General features: G+C 38.1%; 1 protein-coding gene across 4 annotated transcripts in view; it reads left to right on the top strand.

Moving 5' to 3' along the window:
- ARFGEF3 (ARFGEF family member 3) overlaps window positions 1-26,539 on the top strand; it is a 90,504-nt gene that overhangs the window by 22,699 nt on the left and 41,266 nt on the right. For all 4 annotated transcript variants that reach the window (XM_027721018.2, XM_027721003.2, XM_027720994.2 and 1 more), the window contains exons 5-12: window positions 10,774-10,842; window positions 14,656-14,778; window positions 16,368-16,410; window positions 17,423-17,501; window positions 18,832-18,936; window positions 21,566-21,890; window positions 23,236-23,348; window positions 24,106-25,016. In XM_027721018.2, the coding sequence (XP_027576819.1) occupies window positions 10,774-10,842; window positions 14,656-14,778; window positions 16,368-16,410; window positions 17,423-17,501; window positions 18,832-18,936; window positions 21,566-21,890; window positions 23,236-23,348; window positions 24,106-25,016 (1,768 nt within the window). The remainder of the gene's footprint in view (window positions 1-10,773; window positions 10,843-14,655; window positions 14,779-16,367; window positions 16,411-17,422; window positions 17,502-18,831; window positions 18,937-21,565; window positions 21,891-23,235; window positions 23,349-24,105; window positions 25,017-26,539) is intronic.

Here is a 26,539-nt window from a genome sequence, read left to right as displayed (position 1 = left end):
GACACAAGGCCACTTCAGTATTCTCCTTTGCTGTTGCCATGATACTTTGCTGTCAGACTGAGGAGCCTTCTAATATATGTATTACCAGTTTGTGTTTTTACTATACTCAACTGACTGTATCAATGGAAGGGAAAATCACACAATCATACAGTACTTTGCTGATGTTCTTCTTGTAATACATCAATAGCTTAACTGCAGTTTCAAACAGAATAATCTAAATATTTATACTTGTATATTTTCATTACAATATTCATGGAGGAAGAGATATATTGATCACTAATCAAATTCAGTGTTTTATCAGTGAGATACCAAAGTGACTCACTGCTTTATTTATAGAGTTACAGATGTATAGAAAAAAATCAGGGGGACAGTAATTTAGCACTTTCCTTAGATGAACACAGTCATGCAATATGACTGGCCCAGAAGTGGGAAGAATTTCATTGTGTGACATGGTACCATGTTATAATTGAGTGAAATGCAAGGCTATATACTCATCATGTCGATGAGTAGGACATTTTGTTGACCTGAAGCACTGGACGAACAAGCAAATAGACAGTCTGCAGAGGAAAGGGGATGATTTCCAGATTGAGGATTAATATCATGCATTTGGGTTTGGCTGTGGATTCAGGGGATTCTGATTTTTTTTTTTTTCCCTGGCTTGATGCTTTTAAATTCTGGTTTCAGATGTTTTTAAAATGGCTGAAGTACTTCTGCTTCATGGTATTAGGCCTTTGCTTGCAGGAACACATATAGTATTGGCAAAAGCACAATCAGATATTGTCAGATTGGCAGTGGAAAAAGGAAACTAGGAAACTAATCTATAGCTAAGTCTCTGGATTGTAGTCCCTTCCAGCCTCAACAATTCTGTGATTTTTTTTTTTTTCTCACTGTGATTTTTTGGTAATTTTTCGTCAGTAACCCTGACCCTAAAATGCATTTCCTTCTTGAAAGGCTCCTGGAAAAACTGGAATTCAGCTTTGAATGTAACTGTGGCAGCGAAGCAGATGAAATCAAATATGAAGGAAGTGGATAGTATGGAAGGAAACCAAAACAACAGGGACTGTTTGTTTGGGGTTTTTTCTTCTTTTTTTTTTCTTTTTCCTTTATTCTCACTAATGTTATGGTCCCTTTCATTTATAAGCTGACAACTTTCTTAATAATGCCATTCTTCTCTATCCGTGAGAACATTATTCTCAAATAACAACAAAAACAAGTTTAATAAATAATTGCAAATTAGTAGATGAGTCCTCACACAGAAATAAGTTCTCCAGAGAAACCAGATACACTGTAATGTAATGGAAACTAACAGTAAACAGGTTGTTCTTAAAAAAAAGGGCATGATTGGTCATTTAAAATTTCCCTTTCTACTGCATCCTTTTGTTTTCTTCAGTCCCAGATAAAACTTTGTCATGTAGTTCAGTGCATGTCAGTTCTGTTTGCCCAGATTTCCCAAGAAATTTACTGCTTGCAAGACTGAAATTTTCAAGCATGAAAGAGAATAATGACCTTTCGTGAAAGAAACTCCAGTTTTCTAATTTGGTGGGTTTTCAAATATTTTTGCTTTATTTCACTGTTTTAATTAATGGGGTTATGATATGCTGGACATGTTATGAATATATACTATATTTCTGTCAGTGAAGCTTGCAAGTGTTGTTTCTTATTACCTCTGAGAAGACTTCACACATTTGAGTTGTAGCTACTCTACTTGTAGTGAGTTTTGAATAGACTTGAGGATTGTTTCGAATCTTCCAGAGTGGCTTGAGAGAGAGAAGACTCTTCTAGTTCTGGTTATTTATCTATTGTCCATGATGAACAGCTATTTCATTTAGTAAAGGTTAATTTATTCCCAGTGACTCCAAATTGCATTTGTTAGTGGATTAGGTGTACTTCTTGCTGATGGGCAAAATTGTAGTGATTTTTCTTCTGTAGGCTTTCAGTGAGGAGTCAGCCAGAAGTTTTTTTTAATCTATGAATGAGGTTTAATCAACCATTGTTAAATCTGCTGTGTCAAGGCAATCTTTTATCTTTGCCTCTGATCGATTAATACAGCATTTGGGAACTCTCCAATAATAATAGTAGACAGCTCTTTTTGTGATTTCAATTTTCATTTCAGATATATTCAGAACTGAAATCTGAATTAGAGTTCTGTGGTTAAACTTAGTTTGTGTAAGGACAGACTGTCTTTAGGTTGGGTATTATCAATTTCCAAGGTTGCTACCACAATGGTTTAAAGATGCAAAGTGCTGAGTCATATCCTAGTTTTTATTAATTTATTTTCTGTAGTGACTAACTGATAAGGCCCCAGTTATGGTGTCAAATTAGTAACTTGAAAAGGTCACTATTGAAGATCTACAAGGAGTTGTAGAAAGGGTTTTTGTTTGTTTGTTTTGGTGGGTTTTGTATTGGTTTTTGGGAGTTTTTTGTTCTTAGTTTTTTTAACAATTATAGTTGACCTGTTTTAGGTTCTGCACATCCACGTTGTTACAGGTTCAGGGAGGTAGTCCTGATCTGATGCAAATATTGAATTAAGTTGGATTGTGCTTGAGCAACCAAGCAAAACTTATGGTTAACTTTTTCGGAAATTTGTCAGGAACTTTGTTGCTGTTGAGCTGGTCTTTTGCCTTCCATCACAAAGAATAACTTATATTATGTATTTGAAAAGTTGTTCCAAACTGATCCAAAATGTTGGCAGAATGCAACTGCAAAATCCCAGCCTTTGTGGATGATTATATTCTGCAACTTTTTCTTGAATACTAGTAAATGAGCTGATCACTGTAATAAACTCTTGCAGATCTATATGGTCTCATTGTTTTAAGGTTAATATTTATGAAATATATCCTTCCACATACAGTTTGGTTATGCTTAGTAGAGTATAATTTACAACTGTTCTGCTTTGTCCTGAACTGTAAAATCAAATGGAGGAGGAAAATGGACTGAAACAACTTGGATTTAAAGGTATATGTAAACTATGTTGTTCCCTGTGCAACCCCTTTGAGGCATGGCATAATAGTTTTATATAGGAGTAAAGACAGTGATTTCTCTGCCCATTAAAAATAAAAATTCATTGGTGCAGCAGTAAAAATATAACTGCTAAACGGAAATGGAGAAGGAAGACTGTTAGTATCAGGATGGGAATCAGCAATCCAATTGCTGATACTTGCTGTAAATCTATGTATTTTAGTTAATATAGAATTTTGGAATAAGACACCATTTTATCCCCTCAGTATATTTTATGCACTGCACTAATGCAAACATTTTTCAACATTACTTGCAATATAAATTTCAGTCCAGTCATGTTCTAAGCAGAGATGGACTATGTTTTAAATAAAGTAAAAAATAAAAACCATTATGCAACTTTAATTGCATGCTTTAATCCTGAACTGGTTTAAAAATCTGTATTAATGAGAAAAAAAAAATTAAAATACTGAAGGTTTGTAGAACAAAGTTTCGCCTGAATGTGCATTAGTTCTTGTAACAGTAGTGCCTGATATAAGCTTTTATAAGCAATAACTGATTTTTTTTTCCAGTCCATAATTCAGAGATGTGTTAGCATCAGCTCTGTTAAAGAGAGGATTCTGTAAAGACTTGCAAAATGTCATGCAAATAAGATCCTTTTCTAAGATCAGTCCTGCTGAGGAATGCTAAATAGAGTTCTTAGTGCTTAGGCTTTTCATAAATTAAGTTGATGTAATGTGGGCCAACTACAAAACCAGATTCTCTGGGGTTTACTTCTCTCTTTTTTTCTGGTTATTTTTAAAAGTTATTTTATTCATGTGCTTAGTTATAAGTAACCAGGTTAATTCCAGTGGATTAAGTGACCTACCTTGTGTGCTTCAAGATAAGCTCATCCTTTCCCAAGTTAATTAGAACTATGATAAATACCTAGTTCTGTGATTAAAGAACTCCCTTGGTTCTTAGGTGCCTGGTCACTGTAGCAGAAACCAGTCTTAAGTTAAATAGCTGAGCTTTCTTCTAAAGGGATGCAAAAGGAAGCGGTGGATTCTCCGTCCCTGGAGGTTTTTAAGATGAGACTGGATGTGGCACTTAGTGCCATGGTCTGGTAACCATGGCGGTAGTGGATCAAGGGTTGGACTTGATGATCTCGGAGGTCCCTTCCAACCTGGTTGATTCTATGATTCTATGAAAAGAATGACAGTGGTAATGGCCTGAATGTGGCCAAATCAATACTGGATAGAAACTGCCTAAGCCAGTCAGTAGTGAATGCAGTGTCTCAAAAATCAAACCTCTCTCCAGGATCCAATTTTTTCTCAGTACCTTTCTGTGCTTGAATTTATATCCCTGAACAACCTCTGTGGGTTTGGGCAGACATGTAGCTTTAAAAATCTAAGCAAAGGGCTGGTCACGTCTCTTGAAAGATTTGCAGGATAGAAGTTAGGCTTAGTTTCTTGCCTGAAGAAATTCCAATGCAAAACTTTTAGCTGTCTCAGTACTATGAGGTTATGAAAGTGTTTTCAGATAGAGAAGGTGCTCATTCTGTCACATTGGAACTGGTGTGGCATAATCAGAACCATTGGCATCAGCACAAAAAGTAGCAAGTCCCTAGCTCTGGAAAGTGTAATTTCACACCTGTCCAGAATGGAAGTACAAGTTCTTACAGACTTCCTTTGATCTGAGACACATACCAATAACCTGGAGACCAGTTAACCATTAAGAAAGTTAACTGGAAAGACATTGTATATTCACAAACCCAAATATAGAAACTCTTTAACTTTCATATATTGCCTTTTAATCTTTTCCCTGCTGCCAGACATTAATGGTTACTGGTGGTGACAGTGCCAAGTTCTGCCAGCCAAATTGTCCACACAACAGTGACATTGAATGGTCACTTGCCGTAGCTTTTGTGTGTAATTATACACATATATTATGTGTGTATTATACACATCCAGATGTGCCACAGCTGTGCATGATGAGGGCCACTGACACTACATAGCAGTTAATCCTGTCTAGTCCTGGGGCAGCTGAGGAGAAAACTTGTGTTCTAATAAGCTGTTCTGACACTGCCAGCCAGCTCCTTGAGTCCTCTTCCCTGGAACTCCTCATGTGTGTCTTCTGTGAGAGAGGAGGAAGATACCAAAACTTCATGTGCCATAGTGGTTGGTGTTGCAACCACAAAACCAGCTTATCTGGCTTTTTAATATCACTTTTCTGGATCAGATTGGGATATGGTCTGGGATAGGGTGAAATCTTCTGGCCGGCCAAACAGCCTGTGCAGCCTCACTTCTTAGGTTGTCTTCAGGCTAACTTCTTGCCAGTTAGTCTAGTGACTTGAAACAATAAATTTAAATCCGCTGTTCTAATGTACAGTGCCACACAGAACATCTCCCTGATACAGTTTTGGTGGAACCTTCCATGTATCTGAGTGCAAGGGAGTTGTCTTCCCTCTCCCCTGCCCCAAAAATTCTCTTGTTGTCAAGAATAAATGTCAGAATTTTCCACCCAGTGGATATACCCAGTCTTTTTTTCCTTGACAGCTCTGTGTTTACTGACATCCATGTGTTGACATACTTCTGAATAATTTTGATAACAGATGCATTTTTATTATTATAATATGCATTATGCATTATTTTATTATAATAACTTCATTTTTTTTAGGGAACTCTTTAAACTTTTTGTTGGTATTTTTCAGTTTGGTATTTGTCCTTTTTCAGTTTTGTTTTACTGAGATTTGTATATTCTAATTCATAAAGTAATGTAGTATACCTAAATAGGCTGTAAAGGGGGAAATGCCATCCTAGTGCTGCTAGTCAACCTTTTCCTTAATTTTCCCTGCCTTTAGTTGCTATAATTCTAAAGATAAAAGCTCCTGTCACGTGTTGTAAAAAACTCTGAAGTATCGATTAAGCCTTAAATAATTTTTTTCCCTTCTACAACTGCACTACATGAGCAGCAGTTTCACCTGGTTTCATACCACCATGAACAGTGTTCAGCAGAAGTTCTGTTTTAGTCCAGTGAACTAAATGGGCATTGTCTTCTCAGAGCATTCAGCTTGTCACTACTGATGATATGTGAGGTGCTCCTGTACCAAATACAGTCCTTATGTCTGAAGCCCTGATGCATTCATAATGCTGAGCAGCATTTATGGGTTTACTAATTCATAGGAGACACACTCTCTCTTTATCATTAAAATCTGCTGTTTTGTACAGGGATACACGATGGCACAGTGTACATGACTTCATTAATACATTTGTTTCTCCTGCCCTTGTTTTCCTTCAAGGCCAAAGAGTGCAAAATGGGCAGGTTTCCAGTTATTCTGACAATAGGAGGACATCTCCCATCCAAACTATTTTGCAGAAATACTAGATGACTGCTTTAAATGTCAAACTACTGAATGAGATAGTAGTCCTGCTTTGTCTTCTGTTAGAGTTTTTCCCTAAGGGGCAGGATTTGGCAATCACCCCATGACACATTGTATTCAAGTTTACAAGCCTGCAAGTAAAGTAAATCAGGAAAGGCTTCTATTATGAATCCCACGAAGGGATTAGAGGTGGCTGCAAAATTGTTCTGTTTGTAAATTGTTAAGTTTTATACCTTTTCTCTCTTTCTTGGGGATACTACTTGCTTTCTTATGTACACCACAGTGTTTGTTTGACATGCCTCCTCCATAAGCTCTCCAATGCGACAATTGCTTTATACTACAAGTATGTGCAAAGCACTTGGGGAACTTGGCTAGCAACGCTTAGCAGCCTTACGATCTAAAAACATTCCCTCTTTTTCCCTTTTTGAGAGATCATAGAATCATAGAATAGTTTAAATTGGAAGGGATCTGAAAACTCATCTAGTTCCAATGACCCTGCCATGAGCAGGGACACCATCCACTAGACTAGGTTGCTCAAAGCCCTGTCCAACCTGACCTCGAACACTTAATCTCTCTTAAAATATGGGATCACGCAGAAGCACAGAATGGTTCAGGTTGGAAGGGACGACAGTGGGTCGTCTGGTCCAACCTCCCTGCTCAAGCAGGATCATCCTAGAGCACATGGTACAGGATGGATAGATATTGTAATGTCAGTTTAATTACATTGCGATTCAAATCTTGTACATTTTGTGCCAATTCACCTTCACTGTGGCATCAGAAGCAGGATTTTTTGGTTTTGTTTCTACTTATTATGAAAATTACCCATGCATATGCTTTTATACTACAGTTGGTACCCTGGGACTCCAGGGAGTAGGAATTGTATGTCTTGTTCCATGACAGTCAGAGCTTTGAAAGTAGTTAAAATAAATACTTTCATGATGGATAAACCATTTATGGAAATATGATCTCATCCAGGCATTTGCAAGATAATGCAAGCCAAGTAAAAAATACTGGGGGTTATGTGACTTTGAAACTACCTCTACAGTCATATAAATTCCTTCTTTAAAAAAAAAGAAAAAGGAACAAAATGTGGTTTAGAGTCCACACCAATCAGTAAAAGCTGATTTTCAATTTTGTTTTATACTGGAATTGCTTTGTAGTTACTAGGAATTGCTTTGTAGTTTTGTTTTTGCTTTCCCTACAAGTGGTGTCAAAACCAAAATGTCAGTGCCCAAGAAAGCCTATCTTTCTTTTCTTTATTTTTTTTTTTAAAAAAACAGACTGTTTGAATTAGTGTCATGAGTAGTTAAGCAACCTATGGGATATACTATCTGGAGACTCAGTGTTCTTAGTGGATCTGAATGATTAAGTTTGGTTTTGTTTGTTTGGTTTTAATCCCGTTTTTCATCTTGTAATTTAAAAGAGAAGCCTGCTGTCTTCCTGTTTGTTCCACATAAATGGGAAAACATGCAAGTGTCTGGATCATTGCCAAGACTGTAAATGAGCCCTGCAGCAGCGCTGATGGGAATCATAGCTGAGAGCAGTTTTGTGTGTTGGTCAGAGACCATGTTTTGGAACTTACAAATGACTTGTGAGGGAAGACCATAGCAGTGGGGCAAGCTAAGAATATACTGGCTGATAAACTTTGCTTCTGTCATTTGATTATATCAGATCATATGCCTTTTCTCTAGCTAATAGGTTCCCAGATCTTATTTTTTGCAAAAAGTAGCAATCAAAACTTAGTAGTCTTTTTGCTGAATTTCCCTTTTGTTTCATAGCAAGGTTTTGATCATCACTTCCTCACTGCACTTGATATCTGACCTTTCTATCATTCATCTGTTACTTGCAGGTTTTTGGCATTTGTGACAGAAAGGATTAGGCATATATATATATATGTGTGTGTGTGCAAACTTTTCGTAATTCAGCTCTATAAAGGAGGGGAATTAATAAAAAAAAAAAAAGGAGAGGAAGAAGAGCTTTGGAAGAGCAAGGGCTTAAAAGAACGCCTAAACTGACGTACTTCTGTGTGTTGTAGTATATTGACTTCCAGGTTTCGATCTCTGGAAAGCATTAGATAATAGCACACTCTACAAAGCCAAGATGGGACAAGAGAGCAGAAAATCCCATGAAGCAAATGAGGTTTTATAAGTAGGGAAATTCAGGACAGACAAACCACTGGATAAGATTAGTCATGCGCCTGGCTGTCCACTGCGGCTCTTAGCATGGTAAGAAGAGATTTGTCAGTGGGAGGTGAGAGTTGTCTGTCTCTCGGTTTCTGAACTGTGTTCTACACCTGTGTTTTACATAGCAGTGTCTGGAGAGTATAAATCACAGTTTTTTCCTTAAGTAATGAATATATATTTTTAGCCAGCTGTTGAGCTCTCACAACTATTAGAAACATCAATACAATTTCAGGTTAATTAACAACTGAGAAAGTGAGGCCCAACAGCTGATTTGTGAGGCTGGCCAGCAGCTTAGAATCCAGTTAATGCCAAACGAAATTGTTTGGCTTTGTAGTTTTAAATTTCGCAGGTATGTACTGAGCAGCAGATGAAAATAACAGCCCTTATAACTTATGTAGTTATTAACCAAATGAAATTATTAAGAGTTATTATAATTGACTGTTTACTTTTCTGTTATTCTGTAGAATTTACTCTGTTGACAGGAAAAGACGTATCACAGTTCCTTCTCACTGGTACCTGTCCATGTACCAGTAAATGATATGGATTGCAGAGACATTTGTGGAGTTCATATAAGAAGTACAAAGCACAGCATTCTTAACCGTTTGTAGTTAGAATTAGATTTATTTCTCTGGCAAGTTCAAGTGCTCTGTAGCTCATATCTCTCCTTGCAATACTGAGGTAGGCTGTGTAACACTTTTAAGATGAGAAAATCCATTTTGCCCATTTCAAAGAAAAGAGAAACCATGGAGAAGAAACTTGGCTCAGAAAGTTTGCTTTGCTGTAAGGGTAAATGCTAAATATCTAAAAAAGAGTTTCTAATGCAGGACTATTGTACTTCTGAAGAGTAGTATGCCTTTTTTTATTGCCATTACCTCTAGTATTTATCCACACTATTTGGTTTATTTTTATGAAAGACTGAGAGTCAAGGCAAGATAACACATACAGGCAGCTGTAAAATTGCCATTACACAATAGTTTTCTGGGAACACTTTTTATAGTAAAATCATCTTCTGCAATAATAGGATCAAGCTCCTGACTGGTATTTTATTTACAAAATGAAGCAAACAATCAAACAAAAAAACCCCCGAACAACCTTGGAGTAAGGTGTGACATCTTGTAGTGAAATATGTTTTTTTCTGATGAGAAAAATATTTGTAAAGGTGTTGTGCATTTCAGTGTGTAGAAACTTTTCAGTCTGACTCTCAAAATGCAAAGAAGGTTATATATGTCTTTTTCCAGGAACATGTCACGCTCATCCATGGACAGACTCTTCTGTACTTTGCTTGTAGCTAACAATCAGTAATGCTAACTTATCTGATGGCCCTAATTTCCTTGTGAAGCAGAGAACAGTAGTTTTTAGGGACTGAGAAGTTGTAGGGACCAAAACATTAGTGTTAATGTGATTGGTATTTGCTTGTACACTTATCCCAGGAAACTCATACTATTTCAGACCAAGCAAAACATAAATTCTGGCACTGGGTAAATTTTATGCTTTGAAGGAGAGAGAACAGTAGCTCAGACTCTCTGTCTTCTGTGAGGAAGGAAGGATTGAAAAGGAGGAAGGGAGACGGGGAGGACATCTCCAGATACTAAAGGCATCGCACTGCAGCTCTCACCACATTGCCCCACTAGACGTGGTAGATGACATCACATTCTCACTCTCCTTCTCTTTGAAGTAGGGTGTTAGATGGGGCTTTTAGTTCTTATTCCTCTTGCTGAGTTCAAGACAGGACAAGCCTCCCCTCATTAATTGGGACTTATGAATTGGTTTTTGGATGCTCATTATCAAATGACTATAATACACTTACTGGAAATATCCTATGCTGGGAAATCCTCATGTCAGGCAGTGATTAATGGCTTGTCTCACATAATGCATATCTATCTGTGACTCTTAAGTAATAACTTGTAGGCATTTTTCCTTCTTCCTTTGTTATACTAATAGAAATAAATTAAAGGCCTGATTATAAATCATGCAAAACTTGTGGTTGAAATATGAACGGATTGTGACTCAAGGCCTAGGTTGATTGTCTTTCACACTGAGTTGTCTTTGGTGGTCATATGTAGGAGATAGCAATAAGTAATCCATTGGGTGTTACCTCTGGGGCCAACAGATGTAGCATCTCAGGTGGATCTCCTCTGTCCCAGTAATACATGGTGCTAAGAAGCTTCTGATGCCTGCTCTAAAAATTGAAAGGAGCTGCGGCACATGAGTGGGAAAGGGAGGCAATAACCAATGAAACAATTTTTTTCCTTCCTCTCTCTCTTTTTTTGCAAGGTCCTGCTCTGTATAACATATACCTCTACATTTGAATTGAATGGGAGTTCAGTGTTGAAGATTGCTGAGGTAAGTGCCTCTGTCATACTGTGGCTTGTGTCTCTTAACTTTTCCCTGCTACCTACAGCATGACTTCCTTACATAACATGGAATTAAACCAGTCCAAAACATAACTACCATTCTCTAGTGTAAGAAATAGTTGCAAGTTGGGCAGGTTTGACGGGCTTGCATGGGAAGGCACTTTCGGAAATGGACCCATAATTGTATATTACAGTGTTGCACATTTACTACTCATATTTACTTTACTTTGCTTTTCTTCTTTATAAAACCGCACTGTGCTGATTTCTTACCTGCTTCAAGTCTAAAACTAATGAAGTTTCCTCAAGAGAGGTGTATAAGCCATAGTGTGTCATGTTAGCAGAAGTGCCTCAGTGTGTCGTTAGCCTTTTTCCTAAAACATCTTAGTAAAAGATTTAAGCATACCTGTAGATGTATGATGCTATTAGTCACTGCACTCCCTTTATTCCATTAGATTTTAGCCTGAATTAAATTGTGTAGGATCTTTTGTTGTAGAAAAACATACCTGCAGGTATATTAAGTAAGCTTTTATACGTGGGTGATATTTTTAGTACATTTTGTAGCAAGCCACAGTGTTGTTTGTTCAGGTTAGAGAAGATGCACAGGAACGCTTACTCCTCCTGCGCAGCACACACTGTTGTGTGCGGAACGTATTATAAAATTATATTGTTAACGTGGTATGGGCAGAGGAAATGTCCATGAAAAAAATTAAAGATTATGTATATGTCCTATATTCCAGGTGTCCGTAGACATATAGAGACTTGTTCCTTCTCAGGTTTTTGTTATTGTGGGTGGGACTTTTGTAAAAAAAGAAAAATCCCATGTGAAAGTAGCTCAATTTACCTGGATATTACAGTACTTTCCAAGTTTAAGAATATAATTGTCCTTGCATTGTTCTACGGGAAGCTGAGAATGGGTCTGTAGAGATAACCAGGAACTGAAGAAAACAGCTTCTATTTTGTAACAAATGGGCTTTAAAAGTCCACAGTTCGTGTATATGACATATACAGGAGAAAAAAAGGTAGTAATCGTTCCAGATTAGCACAGCTTTGGTTTCTCTTCGGGCTAGGTGAGACAGTAAGGTTTGCCTATGACGCTGCAGCAAGGATGAACTGAATTGGTGTTTCAAACAAGTCACAGTTCTTTAAGTTCTACTAAACCCTCTTTATCAGTGTCCCAAACTGAAGAAAACAGATTGCTTCCCCTACTGCAGTTTTTCTCAGTGGACTTTCTAACATGCAAGGCAAAAGTTGATGAATGCAGCTTAGTGCATCTCCTTGCTGTAGGTAAAGAGCTCTAGCTTAAATGAAGTACTTCCTGGGAAAAGTATTTGATGACTCTAAACCCTTCAGATTTTAATCTTTAAGAACACTGCCTAAGACTGGGGGGAAACGGTCAATCAGTTATGTTCTGTGTGCTATAAGCTGTATCAGAAATCATATTTTCTGTTCTCTGTGTAAATTTGGATAATAACAGGGCTGTTATTCATAAAAAGCATCCTGGAAAATGGCAGTTGTCTCTCACAGACATTAAACACGGCTGTTCTTGGTAGTTGCACTTCACTTTCGTTCCCAAAGGCTATCCTGGCTCTTAAAAACCTTAGCTAGTGTACTGATACAAATTAGCACAGTGATGGTTCTTTTCTGTTATGGTGAACAAGAGCTCAACAGCAGGCAGATGAGTTGTACCAGCAAAGCAAACGAAACTCATTTCCTTCAGTGAATTGGAACAAGCTGTAATACAGAGTGTTCATGTTTCTATTTGGAGTGTTTGGAGGTACAGTTATTTTCCCCACACTCCTTGAGAAAGTACTGCCTCAGTGAATGCCTAGGTCATTCTAAATAGCAAATCTTACCAGGCACATACATGCTTCTTCCTGCCCAGGTTTTAGGTAAGGCAAAGACTTTAACAGCTGGAATCACTGTGCCTTTGTATCTGAATTCTGCAATGAATAAGCAGTAGGAAACAGAAAATAATTTCTCAGTTTAGCATTTGGTTAACCTTCTGACTTGCTCTAAGGGAAAGGTGGCAAAAGGAGCTTTCTGTTCCAGTGCCCATGCTATTTGACATTTCTTTCCAAGTCAGTCCCCTAGTCCCTTTTCCTAGCCTCTGTAGCAAAGTAGTACTAGTACTCTGTAGCAAAGTGGGGCCACTGCAGAATTGGAAAGGTACTGCGTTTGTAACTGATAGTTACAACTGATAGTCCTCTGTGAGGACTATCTCTGAAAAACAAAGCTACAGTCTAGCCATTTTGCACTGCCTGATCATTTGCAATTCACATGTACAAAATAATGGCATTCCAAATCTTTCTGAACCTTATCAGCTTTAAATTAAGAAAGCATCCAACATGAAGAGTACTATCATTTGTGGCTTAAGTACTATTAGTATTGAAAATAGATTATTAGTATTAAAAATAAACTAAACCTTCCCCTGGGCACCTTCCCATGCTTGCATAGACACCTGCAAGAAAATTTAGTTCATGCTGTTTCTTGTTTTTATGTGCGTATCTGTTACTCCCCTGTACCTTTTGGAGGTTTGTTTTGTTTGACTCTGTTGTGTTTCATTAGCTAACCCTTCTGTGTTTTGCCCTTAGTTGTGTTTTGCATGCCATAGAGCTGGAAGTCCCCGAATGCATGAAATTATCAAAATGTCCATTACACGCCTCTTTGGAGCCCTGAGCTCTCGCATTTTTACTGATGCTTCTTCATCAATGACTTTTCAAAAGGTACCTTGCCCAGCCATTTAGAGCACAGGCCTTCTGTAAGATTGGAGCTCAAGTGGACAGTATTGTTGCTTACTAGCTCACGTGGGGAGGGGAGAGAAGAAGGAGATATCAACCATGTTCTTTCCAGAAAGTCAGCCTACCTTTAAGAATGGTATTTCATCAATTAATTCAGGTACTCTAGAAGAAAACTTACAGCTTGAAAGAATGATCTCAGCAGCACTGGAATGGTTTGGCCTCTGCAAAGGGCTGTACATGGTTAACGGGCTTTTAGGGTTTTTTTTGTTCATTGGAGTTCAGGTGATAGCTGAATGATGGGCAGAGTTGGTCCAGGCCTTCTTTTAACTTAGAAGACCATCTTCATCACTGACCTTAAACTAAATAAATCCTTTTAATATCTGGGGGGATCTTAGAACCTCAAAAAAGGGCAATAAGAATGAGACATTCTGTCAGTTTGGTCCCTTATATGCTGCAAATGCATACAACTAACCCATTCTACTGTGTTGTCAAAGAAGATAATCAGTCTCAGGTTCTCATTTGCATAGTATTTCTTGCATGAGATAATGAGCAACATACATACATTTGAAAACCTCTGGGATTCTCTCTCCCTGTTTAGTTGAGAAAGGGAAAATAAGGCAAGAGCTTCCATGTGTGATGTCTTGAATCACTCAAGATATAGTTTGTATTCAAGAAAAGTTGAAAAATTGGGGGATATTTACATTGCAGACATAGACTTGCAGGGGCTGGTTACAAGTAAGTATCAAGAAATGAACAATCAAATCCACATTTAATGAATTATCTACAGAGCAAGGCAAGTGCCAAAATCACTTGTATTTGACAGGAGACTTTTCCAGTTTTGCCCTACCATTCTTGCAGCTATGAGACTGATGAATTGCATGCTGCTTCTAGATACTACTTACTTGGTTTTTCATACTGCTGAAAACTTCTAATGTGCTAATAAAGCAATAGTAAGGAAGGCTGACTATCTGCATGCGAGAGACCTTGGTATCGATACCTCCTAAAATGTGTTACTGGTAAGTTACAGTTCATATCTTTGTACTACTATCTTGTTTCCTTATCAGGTTTGCATTGAGACATATGTATCTAGCTGTCACCAGCGGAGCATTAACACCGCTGTGCGGGCAACCCTCAGCCAAATGTTGAGTGACTTGACTTTACAGTTACGACAAAAGCAAGAAAACATGGTGAGCCTTCTGGCATCAACAAATGGTTCCATGTCCATGGCTGCATACCTTTTTGTTTCTCTGAATGCAGTGTGTTGTACTGGTTTGTTGTGCCTTATGGCTTTTATTTGACACTTCTGCAATTAATCCTGTTTAAAAGCTTTTTTTTGGGCTTCGACTCTGCCTGGCTCAGAGCAATCTATTGGAAACTCAGCTCTCACATTGTCAGCTCTGGTTGGCTGATTTTTATTTTTTTTAATTTTTTTTTTCCCCGTTCCATTAAACAAAAGAGGCTTTGTTCTGACATCAGACTGCCTTGGCCTTTTCCATTCTTTTGTTTTCTTTGCTTCTTTTCCTAAGATTCATTGAAATCCTTCTGCTAAAAGTTTTTGCATGACAAATATTTACATAAAGAAAAAAAATTCTCAACTAAGGAAAGTGTAATTGAGGTTTTTCTTCTACTTTTTTTTATAGAAGATAATTTTAAACTCATGAAATTCTTTGCTTGGTTGTTAGCAAAACAAAAATAATTCTATTTATTGCATTATTAGAATCCATAAGAGCTTTTTGAGTGAAATCCCAGCACATTTTTGGTGAAACTGTAAATATTCTGGGTACGCATGGATTTACATTGACTTTTTACATTCGTTAGTGCTGCTTTCCTTAATATCATATGGTCCAAAAAGTACTATTTGTAAAAGTCAGTTTCCATGTATTAGGAAATTTTAAGGACTGTAGTTGTGCAGATTATTTTCCTTACATCTGTCTTGGGTTAAGACAATCCCTTCTATTTTGGATTAGTAGACTAGATTGCTTTTATCCTACTGAGCAGCTGCAGACCAGAATTGCTCAGTTTAAGTAAACTTGTCTTCTGTTTGAGCTAAGTAGGTTCATTTTACTAGCCAAAATATTTACCAAAAACCCCACACAAACAAATACAACCAGTAGTTTTGAAACTTCAGTTTGGGTCTACAAATTTTGTTAGTTTTTGGGTCTTCAATTTGTTAGTTCTTTTCTTAGCTGAGGACTAGGTAAAAGCATATGAGAGCTGCATTTAATACCTGGCAGTTTGTTATTGATGCTTGAGAGAAGAATTTGGCTTGACCCCTTTGTGCACTAATGGGAAGAATCCTATACCACACCGCATGATGTAAGAGGTCATTTCCATTTCCTGACTGCCATTAATTCTGTTGGTACTGTAACAATAACAATGCCAATGTTCTAAACTCTCTAATTCTCAATTGATTTTGGTTTCTAAGTACTTTGTGAAGTCTAAACTATGATTTCCTCTTAGTTATTTTCAATGCGACTTACATGCCTAGTTATTACTAAGTTGTTTTAGGTGTAGAAAATCCCTTAAGAAGTTAGAAATTCTGGTTCAGCTCAGTGAGATGTGAGTTTCTTAAATCTAAATGACTGTTAAAACAGATCTTAAGGAATTTTTAAAAACATTTTACAAAAGCTTCACTTAAAAAAACCCTAACAAACAAAAAACCCAGAACAGACAGAGGACACGAATTTGTTGAGAAAGCTCTGCTGTCAAAGTATTGCTTCTATGGTATTTTTCTGCTCCTTGCACCAATTACACCACCTTTGTCTTTCCTTAACAGACAATTGAAAACCATGACACCCTGCAAAAATTCAAGAGTCAAGGTACTTGTAACACTTTTTTAGTGACTCCTTACACTCCAGCTTTTTTATTCTTAACTTTCCTTTCATCAACACAGTGCGGTTTGATGTCATGGGAATTGCACCTTCAGGTTTTTGTACCTTCTCCATAGCTTGATGTTCTTGATGTGGTAAGAACTGAGACAGCCCTGTTAGCTCCTGGTATATTCAGTTCTGTCTTCATTTGGACCATGGTAACAGCATTACATTCAACGTTGTAATAAATTATTGTTTCAAGATGCTAACTTCTGTAATTAAGGAGTTTCAGTGTTCTGGAGAAAGTTCTAGTAAGTGGCTTTACTTCCTAAATTGAAAGAGATTCATGGAGTAGGATGTGGAACCTGTAAATGATTGCGTTACTATATTTCAGGCCAAAGATACTGTTTTTATAATGCCTGCTTTTGAAAGCACATCACTATTGGAGGTGTGCTTACACTTGCCAAATAATTATTTTACAGGAGAATGTTTTTCTACTCCCATTCTGGCTTAACTTTCAACATGTTCTCTGATAGATAAAAATAATCCCTGGTTTTGACCTTCTCACAGGATTTCTACAGAACTTGTGTGAATGGAGGCTAAAATCTTTGAAGAGCACAAGCATCTTCTTTTAAGATCAGAACCTGGTCAGACACCAGAAGCTGTATAGGAGAGACAAACTGCAGGGAGAGATACAGCAATTGGCTGCCATGTAGAAATACTGGAGCCTTTTTTATTATTCAATTGTATACTTATTCTATTATCTGAATTGGATTTCAGCTAATCTTCTGTAAATGCATGTAAGCAATCAATGCTCTCTCTGGATTTAATACTGCTGCTTTTGCATTTTGTGGAGATCACTTTCTAATTTAGGACTTTTCCTACTGCATCTTCTCTGTCAATTTTGGTAGCCTTGCTCCTTGTTTGGAAGCTCTGACCAGATCTGAAAGTCCATGCAGTGAATTGAGGTTATAATCCAGTAGCTCATATGTAATGCCTCTGATCTTTATCCTTTTTGGAGGTACTTCAGTGGAGTCTCTTTGTGATGATGTTGTATCTGTCCTCACTGTGCTCTGTGAGAAGCTCCAGGCTGTCATAAAGTGAGTTATTTCAGTTTATAATTTCAATTTATTACCTGGAGTTTGAGAGTTTCATTGATACATGCGATTGTACTGTTGTAGTTCTGGAATTAGGGAGCAAAGCTGGGGTTAAACAAAGTGTTTACTAGAGGAAATATTGCTCATGATGCTTTCATTTAATCCTTGCTTGAAATAAGGAGTTAATTTGCCTTCTTTGTGCACTGTTCAGCTTTAAAAAGCTTCCAGTAAGTCTAACCTGTAAGGTACTTCCATACAGCAGCAAAATACTTATCAAAGGAGAAGTTTTCTGGCTGGAAGCAACTGTCATAGAAAGAATAACAAGAGCCATGGAAAGACCTAACAGAAACTATATTCAGAACAAATTAATATATACTTCTTAGAAAGGCACCATTTATCCAGTTGAAGTAATTTGCTTTATCAAAGAATTCCTTAAATTTAGGAATATCATACACTCTACTTACTTGGAAATGCATGAGCATAACTTTAAAATGGGGTTGTTATGGGCAGTAATAGAGTGTTATATGCTCTACAATTTTCAGGAACTTACAGAGCCAGAAACAGCACAGACATCTGTGTGCAAATTTTCTATAGACTTTCTCCCACAAGTGTCTCTAATTACAGCAAGATTTGAAAGGGAAGAGTGCCTTACTTAGCATTATTTAATCAGTATCAACATATGTGAAAATAAAATCAGGAGTGCAGGGATGCCCTATGCATGACCATGCGAGTGTCAACTGCAAGATGATGATGATGATCTGCATTAAGGCACATTGTAAGAAGTGTATCAGTTCCAGGCATCCACAGGTCCTTTAGTATGCTTTCTCATGAAGTTTCCTTTATATTTTTGGTTCTGACAGAGTAACTGGCAAGGCCCTGAAAGGTAGCTATGTTATCATGCAACTTTCTGCCTGTAGACATTGACTTCTGACAATTGTGGCTGTCACCAAGAAAAGAGGAAAAAATAACCAGAAGAGAGCAGCCTAAATGTGCTTCAGATTATCTGAAGACACTATCCAAGTTCAAAATCCTCTATTGTCTCCTTTTCCTCTAAGGCTTCCTACCTTTTCAAGTTTAGATTGAATTTGAGTCGTTACTTCTGTTTTATTCTTCCTCTTTTTTTCACTGAGATTTTTTTTAAAGTAGCAGATCACTGCATGTGGTCAGTACAAAATAAATGGGATGATGGTGATCACACCCTTATAAATGGATAGAAAGAAGCAAAATAAATAAAATACTGTAAAGTATGGTATAATTTTCAAGTGAACTTAGTTATTTTAGAAAATTAAATAATCTTTGTTTTAATATGATGTGAATGGGATCTTTTTGCCAGCGACAATCGGCAACTTCAGCTTCTTTACTTGGAGTGCATCCTTTCCATGTTAAACAGCTTCTCTCCCAGCATGCACCAGCACAAAGGATTCACTGATCTAATATGGTGAGTACATCTGAAGACTAATGCAAATACTAAGTTTGTAAATATAAGAGGACCTTCTCCCCCAGCCATGCAAACAAACCTGTAATAAGCCTCCAGATGTGAGCAGAGCTTGATGTTAACGTACTGTCAGTTCTTTGTGTGCTTCATATAAGATTGGGTAGGACCTTCTGCTTAGCGAGCACATTAAATCCTGGTAGTGAATTCCTGTAATGAAGTCCAGTGTATTTATCCAGAACAGAAAATCTATTATGCTTTCTGCACTAGTTTGGATTTGTGTGTGGCATTAAACACAAAGATATTCTGCTTGTCATAGGAGTGTCCTGTAGAGATTCTTACTGGTCTGATGCAGTAATGCAGGAAGATAAGCAAAATTAATGTCAAGTGATGGGCTGGTGACCAGAAATGCTTATGACCTGCATTGTGTAAGGGCTGAGGCTAAAGAATCTTCATGATGCTACCCCTTTAATCAAGAAATTCTCTTTTTTATATACTTCACCAGAAAGGCTTGATGTCTTCAGTGCTCATATCTACCTCTAAATTGTTTGATACCATTACCTCAGAGCACCTTAAATAATCCTTTTCCTTCTTTTTATTTGAAATAGTGGAGTTTTTATAGCCTGTGGATAATTGAGTCATAGTAATAAAGCAAGAATGTAGCTAATATGCAGTTCCTTGCAGTCCATGCCCATCTTGTGACTTTGTCAGGTGATTGTATTAAGGAAAGATATATGTGACTGTTAATGGCAAATGTGTTTCTTGTACTTTTACTGTGTAATTTTTCAAATTGAAGTGTTTGACCTGGGCCCAATTCTAAGGATGGAATATGTAATGGCACCCATAACTTCCCTTACTGTCCCAGGAACATCAGTGACTGCTGGACTGGGAGGTCTTCAGGTTGATAACACTTGGCAGTGTTGCACAGGGACCCTGTGCTGAGGCCTCTTAGAGCTCTAACGTAAGAGCAGAACTCTCTTTTTCATGAAAAATCCACTTCAGAAGTTTCTGCCTTTGAATTTCACCCAACCCTTTGTTTATGCTTATGTGACTGACTGTGGGGCCATCGTATAAGCAAGGTCACTGAAATGATCTTGGTTAAAAGAAAACACTTCCTGTTTTATTTTAAGTCTGCATCATTTTGATGATCCAGTTCATGCTGCAAATCTGCAGGTGTTTGTAACTGTGTGCCTTCAGGGCAACCCACCAGGGCTTCTTCAGGGACTTCTTAATCTGCATTGGTGCCAAGGAATATGCATCCTTCCATCCTGCTTAAAGTGGGAGGAAAAAAACCCAAAGCACTAGGAAGACATGAAACAGTTTAAACTGCAAACATCGTTTTGAATATATAGTAGTATAAGTACACACCAAACATTACCAATCTGGTGAAGTTGTGATCCTAACTGGTAGCTGTTGTTATTCTTAAATGAGCCGTTGCCTAAATGCACATACACAGCTTTCTCTCTGACTGGTGCTTTATAGTCAGTTCTCAACAGAAGATAAAGAAGGGAGCGGACAGAGAAGATTTACCTCTGTTCTTCTGACAGTGTTCTCCATAGTTTGATACAGATACACTTTGATAGGACTAAGATATTTGGGGAATATATTGGTGTTACAACCTGTGATTACACCTACTTTGAGACAGGCACATTTCTTTAAACAATAAGTGTGAATTGATGTGATTTGAAATGTTCCTGGTTGGAGAAATAAATAAGCAGACTTAAAGTCATTATCTGATTCTGATTAAAGCTGTTTTTCTTTCTGTGACTTCAGGAAGCCAAGCTGCTTCAGCAATCATGTTAAGAGAAGCAACAAAAATTCTGGACTGCATAAAAATCTTGAGAAAATAAAATGTACTTACCTGTGAGGATATATTTACAAATCGTTACCTGTCATTGGGTGCTTGCTCTAGGTGCTAGCTTGAACCTCTGAGACATGGGTGAAAACCAAGTTTGGGACTCATTCTAATGCAGCACTTGGCTTCATAAATTAAGGTCTTGCAGACTGAAGTAAAATGTCAAGTGCATGAGTGCAAAGCTGAAATAACAGCTAATGGAGGAAAGTGCTGAGTTGGCTTTGGCTCTGCCAAAGAAGAGTGATCTGCTGGTGTTGAATCACTTGAGTGCTCATGCAGAAAGACAGTTGATTATTTAGTGTATAGTGGCATATGAGTAGTTATTGTGCACACTTTGAGTTATTGCGGACAGCTTTAATTATGTTTTCAAAAGCCAGCTAAACAGAGTCTCACAGCTAAGGGTGCTTACTAAAATACATGCATGTGCAGTTCAGTGGTGGAACATTAGGTCTTCTAGTTAACATAGATTAGTACTTGTTTGGTCAGGTTTTTTAAAGCTCCTGAGTTGGACTGAAGAAGAGATACTTAGCAGTAGAAACCTGGAATTTCTACCTTGCCATCATGTTTCTAAAGCACCCAAAGGTATTTCCATATGTACTATCATGCTGATGCTTGGGAGATGAAAAAAGCCTGGCATAATTTGTTGTTCTATCTAAACACTGCTGTTGACTGATCATTAAAACAAGAGCGTGTTATCTCATTTAACCATGGGCTATTTTCAATCTGTTCTTGTGAGATTATTTTTTTCTGTTTACCATCTGCTGCTGTTCTCTTTCTCAGGAAGCAACTGTGTCCAGCCCTAGTAGTAATCTTGGGAAATCCAATCCATGACAAAACTATCACCTCTGCCCACAGCAGCATCTGTCTTGAGGCTGATTCACCTTCCTCAGGGATCTCTGATCATGGCCGAGGTTCAGGTTGTTCCTCCACAGCACCTGCTCTTAGTGGGCCCGTTGCACGGACCATATATTATATTGCAGCAGAACTGGTTCGATTGATGGGGTCAGTGGAATCCATGAAGCCTGTGCTACAGTCTCTATATCACCGGATTTTGCTTTACCCACCACCTCAACATCGAGTAGAAGCCATCAAAATTATGAAAGAGGTAGGATAATCACATGTCCAGGCAGGTAAAGCAAAATGTTTATTTAACAGTAAATGTTGCTGAAATGTGTATACCAATCCATTTCAAACCTTCCCACCTAGGGATGTTGAAATCGTCCTTTCTGAGCAGAGCTGTTACATCAACACCACGCTGACAAATATCTTTAGTTTTATGAAGCCATAATAGCTCTATTTTTCTCCATAATGCAAGTTACTGTGGCAACTCCGTCAGTGTTTGTGCTGTGGTACTGCATGGAGCAGATCCTATCGCTGCATCATGACTGCTCCTTTGGGTGAGATAGAGCATAATGAACCAGTTTGCAGCTTCTTTGGCATCTTTCCCCACTCTCTACTCTTGCTAGAAGGAAACATTCATCTTCACAATGTAGTTTCCAGGCATTAAGGTGGATATATGCTTTGATTACTTGCCATTTTTTTGAACTACAATTTCTTTGAGCATTTTTTGAATAGCCACAAGGAAGCTGCTAATGGCTTAAGCAGCCATTTCAAGACCACTCCTTTCTGGCCTCTTGCCCAGTGCCTCTGAGAGCACTAGAACTGGAGCACACTGAGACTTGTTTGAGCACCAGCTGAAATCGTGGACTCTTCCATTCCACATGGGAGCTTTCTTCTCATGTTGTGTAACACAAGGCAACTTACGTAATTTGTAGGAACAGTGGTATCTCTTAGAGAGTTTTTCTTCTAGCTTCTGCATACCTAGGCTGTTCTGTTTCTGAAGATCTCTCTTAACACCACACAGCCACCCACTCCGTTTTCTGAACTAGCAGTCATCCTTTCATTTGTCTTTCTCTGGTTTTAAGTAGTAGCAAGATGATAACTGAAGTTTTAGGAAAAGCTTAGTCTAATGTTGTTTCCTGCAGGATGTATCTGTTGCCTCTTTGGGCTTATTAATACGTGCTCGTTTGTAATGCCTTCTCATTGTATTTCATGGTGGGCATTAACAAGGTGCTACCCAGCAGGTTGAGTCTGAAGGAATGCCCATCTTTTTGGTTCTTTTTGGTATAAGCTATATGTTTATTTAGGCATAAAAATTCTCTTGAGTGCAATATCAATTGAAACATATTCAGTCAAAAATATAAAGCACCGAAGAGCATTCTGTATGTGATTTTTGCTGAATATTCTGCTCTTCTCTGTTTGCTTTTCTGCTTTTAAAAACAGGAATGGTACCTTTAATAAATAGAACATCAGTGTGCTGCTTTCCTTTGCTGTGAGAAGTTACAGCACTGCTGCCTCGGGTTTAATGCTTGATAGAATTATGACTTACTTATTGTATTTAAATAATGTTTAGATAATCCTCTACTTACTTCTGTTTCCTTTTCTTTCAGATACTTGGCAGTCCTCGTCAGCTTTGTGATTTGGCAGGGCCCTGCTCTTCTGAATCAGAATCCAAGAAGAAGTCTATTTCTAAAAGGAAGTCCCATCTGGATCTTCTCAAGCTGTATGCTTTGTTTCCTCCCGTAGCCTCTTCTCTCTTAAGCCTGTGCACGCAGGACACTTAAGCAGTTGTACCTTCAGGAGCATACCCAATATGAGCCAGGGTATCTCCCTGGTTAAATAAGCTGTGAAAATGGAAAAGGGGTAAAAGCTCTTACTGGTTTGTCATCACTCTGAGCCTATTTGTAAAGGCATAGATAACTACATTGTGGAGTTTTTAAAAATACCCAAATATGTTGGTTTACAGTTGGAAATTTTTGGCTATGAGTCCCTAAACTTGCAATGAAATAACTGTGTGTTTATTTAGAGGTACATTTCCGAGATGAAGTCAAAGGGGATCATAGAAAATGTAAACATTGTCAGATTGAGCAAGAAGGGTAGTCAGCTCTTGTAAAGATCATATCTTGTAGACAAAATAATTTTCAGGACACAGATCACTTTAAATTTAGTTCATTTGGGTGCTGAGATTTTTTTTTTACAGTTTAAGTGCTTGTCTCTAAGGGAGAACATGCTGTGCATGCTGGTATAAATGCACAGTAACTGTTTCCCTGGTTGGCACTTTGGCACTCCCTTTACAGAATGGCCATGTTTACATGAGATACTTAATAATTTGTTCTAATACTGATTGTCTTTCTTGGGAGTAGTCCTATAGGATAAGTTCACTTCATTTTTTTCCTGGTTATGGAGGGATGGTGTTGAATGACAGAGATGTGCTCCTTATAGGTGTTGCATCACTTAAATGAACTCTGTATTGATTGCAGTATCATGGATGGGATGACGGAAGCGTGCATCAAAGGTGGTATTGAAGCATGTTATGCTTCTGTGTCCTGCGTCTTTGCCCTGCTTGGAGCATTAGATGAGCTGAGCCAAGGGAGGGGTCTTAGTGAAGAGCAGATCCAGCTGCTGCTCCAGCGCTTAGAAGAATTGAAGGATGGGACTGAAACGAGCAGGGACTCCATGGAAATCAATGATGCTGACTTCAGGTGGCAGAGGCGCATCCTGTCCTCAGAAAATCCTGCCTGGGAATCAGGAAATGAGAAGAGTCCTGATATTAGCATTAGCGTTACCACAGACACTGGTCAGACTACTTTGGAAGGGGATATGGGACAGACGACTCCAGAGGATAATCCAGAAAGTCAAAAAAACTCACTGGCATCTCCAGCTGGACATGAAAGCAAAGAGATTCATTACAGAGAACCAGAGTCAGAAACCATTGACCAGCCAGATGTTGTTCAAAGAAGCCACACCATAGTCTATCCAGATATAACTAATTTCTTATCAGTTGATTGCAAGACCCGGTCCTATGGATCCAGATACAGTGAAAGTAACTTCAGTGTAGATGACCAGGACCTTTCTAGGACTGAGTTTGATTCATGTGATCAGTATTCCATGGCAGCAGAAAAGGATTCAGGCAGGTCTGATGTCTCAGACATAGGCTCTGACAATTGCTCCCTGGCTGATGAGGAGCAGACACCACGGGATTGTCCAGGTCACAGGTCCTTGCGTACTGCTGCTCTCTCTCTGAAATTGCTGAAAAGCCAAGAAGCAGACCAACACAGCGCACGGCTGTTTATCCAGTCACTTGAAGCTCTCCTTCCTCGGCTTATAGCTCTTTCCAGCATAGAAGAAGTGGATGAAGCACTGCAGAGCTTCTCTTCAACATTCTGCTCAGGTTTGCAAGCAAATACTTACTGTCTAACCAGCATGCACACTCTGACAGCGCTGTACACAGAGTCTCCTGTAGGATTTCATCTTCAGAGAATATCCAGAATAAGGAGGTTTGGGCTTTACAGAATACATTCCTTCACAGCAACACACTTCATTTAGGGCAAAGCAAATTGAATATGCAGTCACTGATTCAAAGTGAGGTCAATCCATTGACTCTTAACAGGCTCTGGATTACATCCTCGATAAAGAAATGAAATTTTCTGTAGTAAAATACCTCTTCCCATGTCTGTAAAGATCTGTTGAGAAGATTTGCGCATGCTGTTGTTAAAGAGGTTGGGGTTGCCTTTTAGCATGAAAGGGATGTGGGGAATACCATCACCTGTTTTGAATGAGATTTAAGTACCTCAGTACATCACTGCATTACTGTTAATAATGCCAACCTCACGAGAAAGGTGATAACAGCAGTAAGCTCTTGAAAGGATAGGAAAAGAGGAGAGGCACTATTCTTCACTCTTCTGTTTTTCTTAATGTTGTTGTCTAATATAACAGGAAATGCAAAGCTCAAAGCCCAGATAAAGTGAAAAATTAAGATCTTGCCTTTTAAGAGTTTAAATACCTTCAGTTCTTTCATGGTTAGAACCTTTGGGATCTTGACTTGTCAAACAAACAGAAAAAAGTCATGTAAAGGCTAGTTTGTCTTGTTGATAGTATATTTAAAGTGTGTGTAAATATATATATTTAGAAGCATTTTGTTCTCCTGACAGTGGCCAAAGTGGAAATGTTTGCTAAAATATATTTCTCTGTTTCTTTAACTTACTTTACCGCAATTGCCATTCCTATTGCTCCTTTCCTAATCATTGCTTCATTCATTTGTGCTCCCTCACATTAAACTCATACAGAGTCAGAAGGGCTGCCTCCCATCACCATACAGCAAAATTTAGATATGAAGCTGGGCAAATAAGCTGATATTCCTGATATCCTGCTTAAATACTGCCCAATTAAGCTCTAATTCAGGAAGATGACAGATGGTATTCTTAAGAAACATTAGCCATTTTATATTATAGAAAGGAAATACCCTAAAGGAGGCAATAATGTTACTTTCCTAATTGAGGCAATCAAGAGTGCCCTTTCTGTCATGAAGATTTCTTTTACCTGAAAAAGAGTGATCTTGAGTTTATACTGAAAGACCAGTGCTAGACTTCTAGCTCAAACTTTTGTGCACGTCTTCCCTCACGCATGAATGAGTATGCTGTTTCTTTTCTGTTTTGTCTGTTAAGTCTTTTTAGAGTGTTTTAAAGCACTGGAAGATGTGGACCTAGGAGACTTCCAGATTTTTAAGGCTAAACATAGGTTTTTTGTACATATCTGTTAAAAAGATACCTAGTCTTGGACTTAGACTGTTGAGAGAGACCTTTCACTTTCCTAAGAAAGCCACGCATGACTAAATCTGTACTTTAAAGATGTACACCATGTTTCCACATGGATTTGGTGAAGTACTCTTAGAAGATGCCACTCATTAAGGAGTCA

Source organism: Pipra filicauda, unplaced genomic scaffold (genome assembly GCF_003945595.2).
Source record: "Pipra filicauda isolate LSUMZ 115617 unplaced genomic scaffold, ASM394559v2 scaffold376_size704792_pilon, whole genome shotgun sequence".
Taxonomy (NCBI): domain Eukaryota; kingdom Metazoa; phylum Chordata; class Aves; order Passeriformes; family Pipridae; genus Pipra; species Pipra filicauda.
The sequence above is the reverse complement of the archived record's forward strand: the minus strand, read 5'-3'. Positions and strand labels throughout refer to the sequence as shown.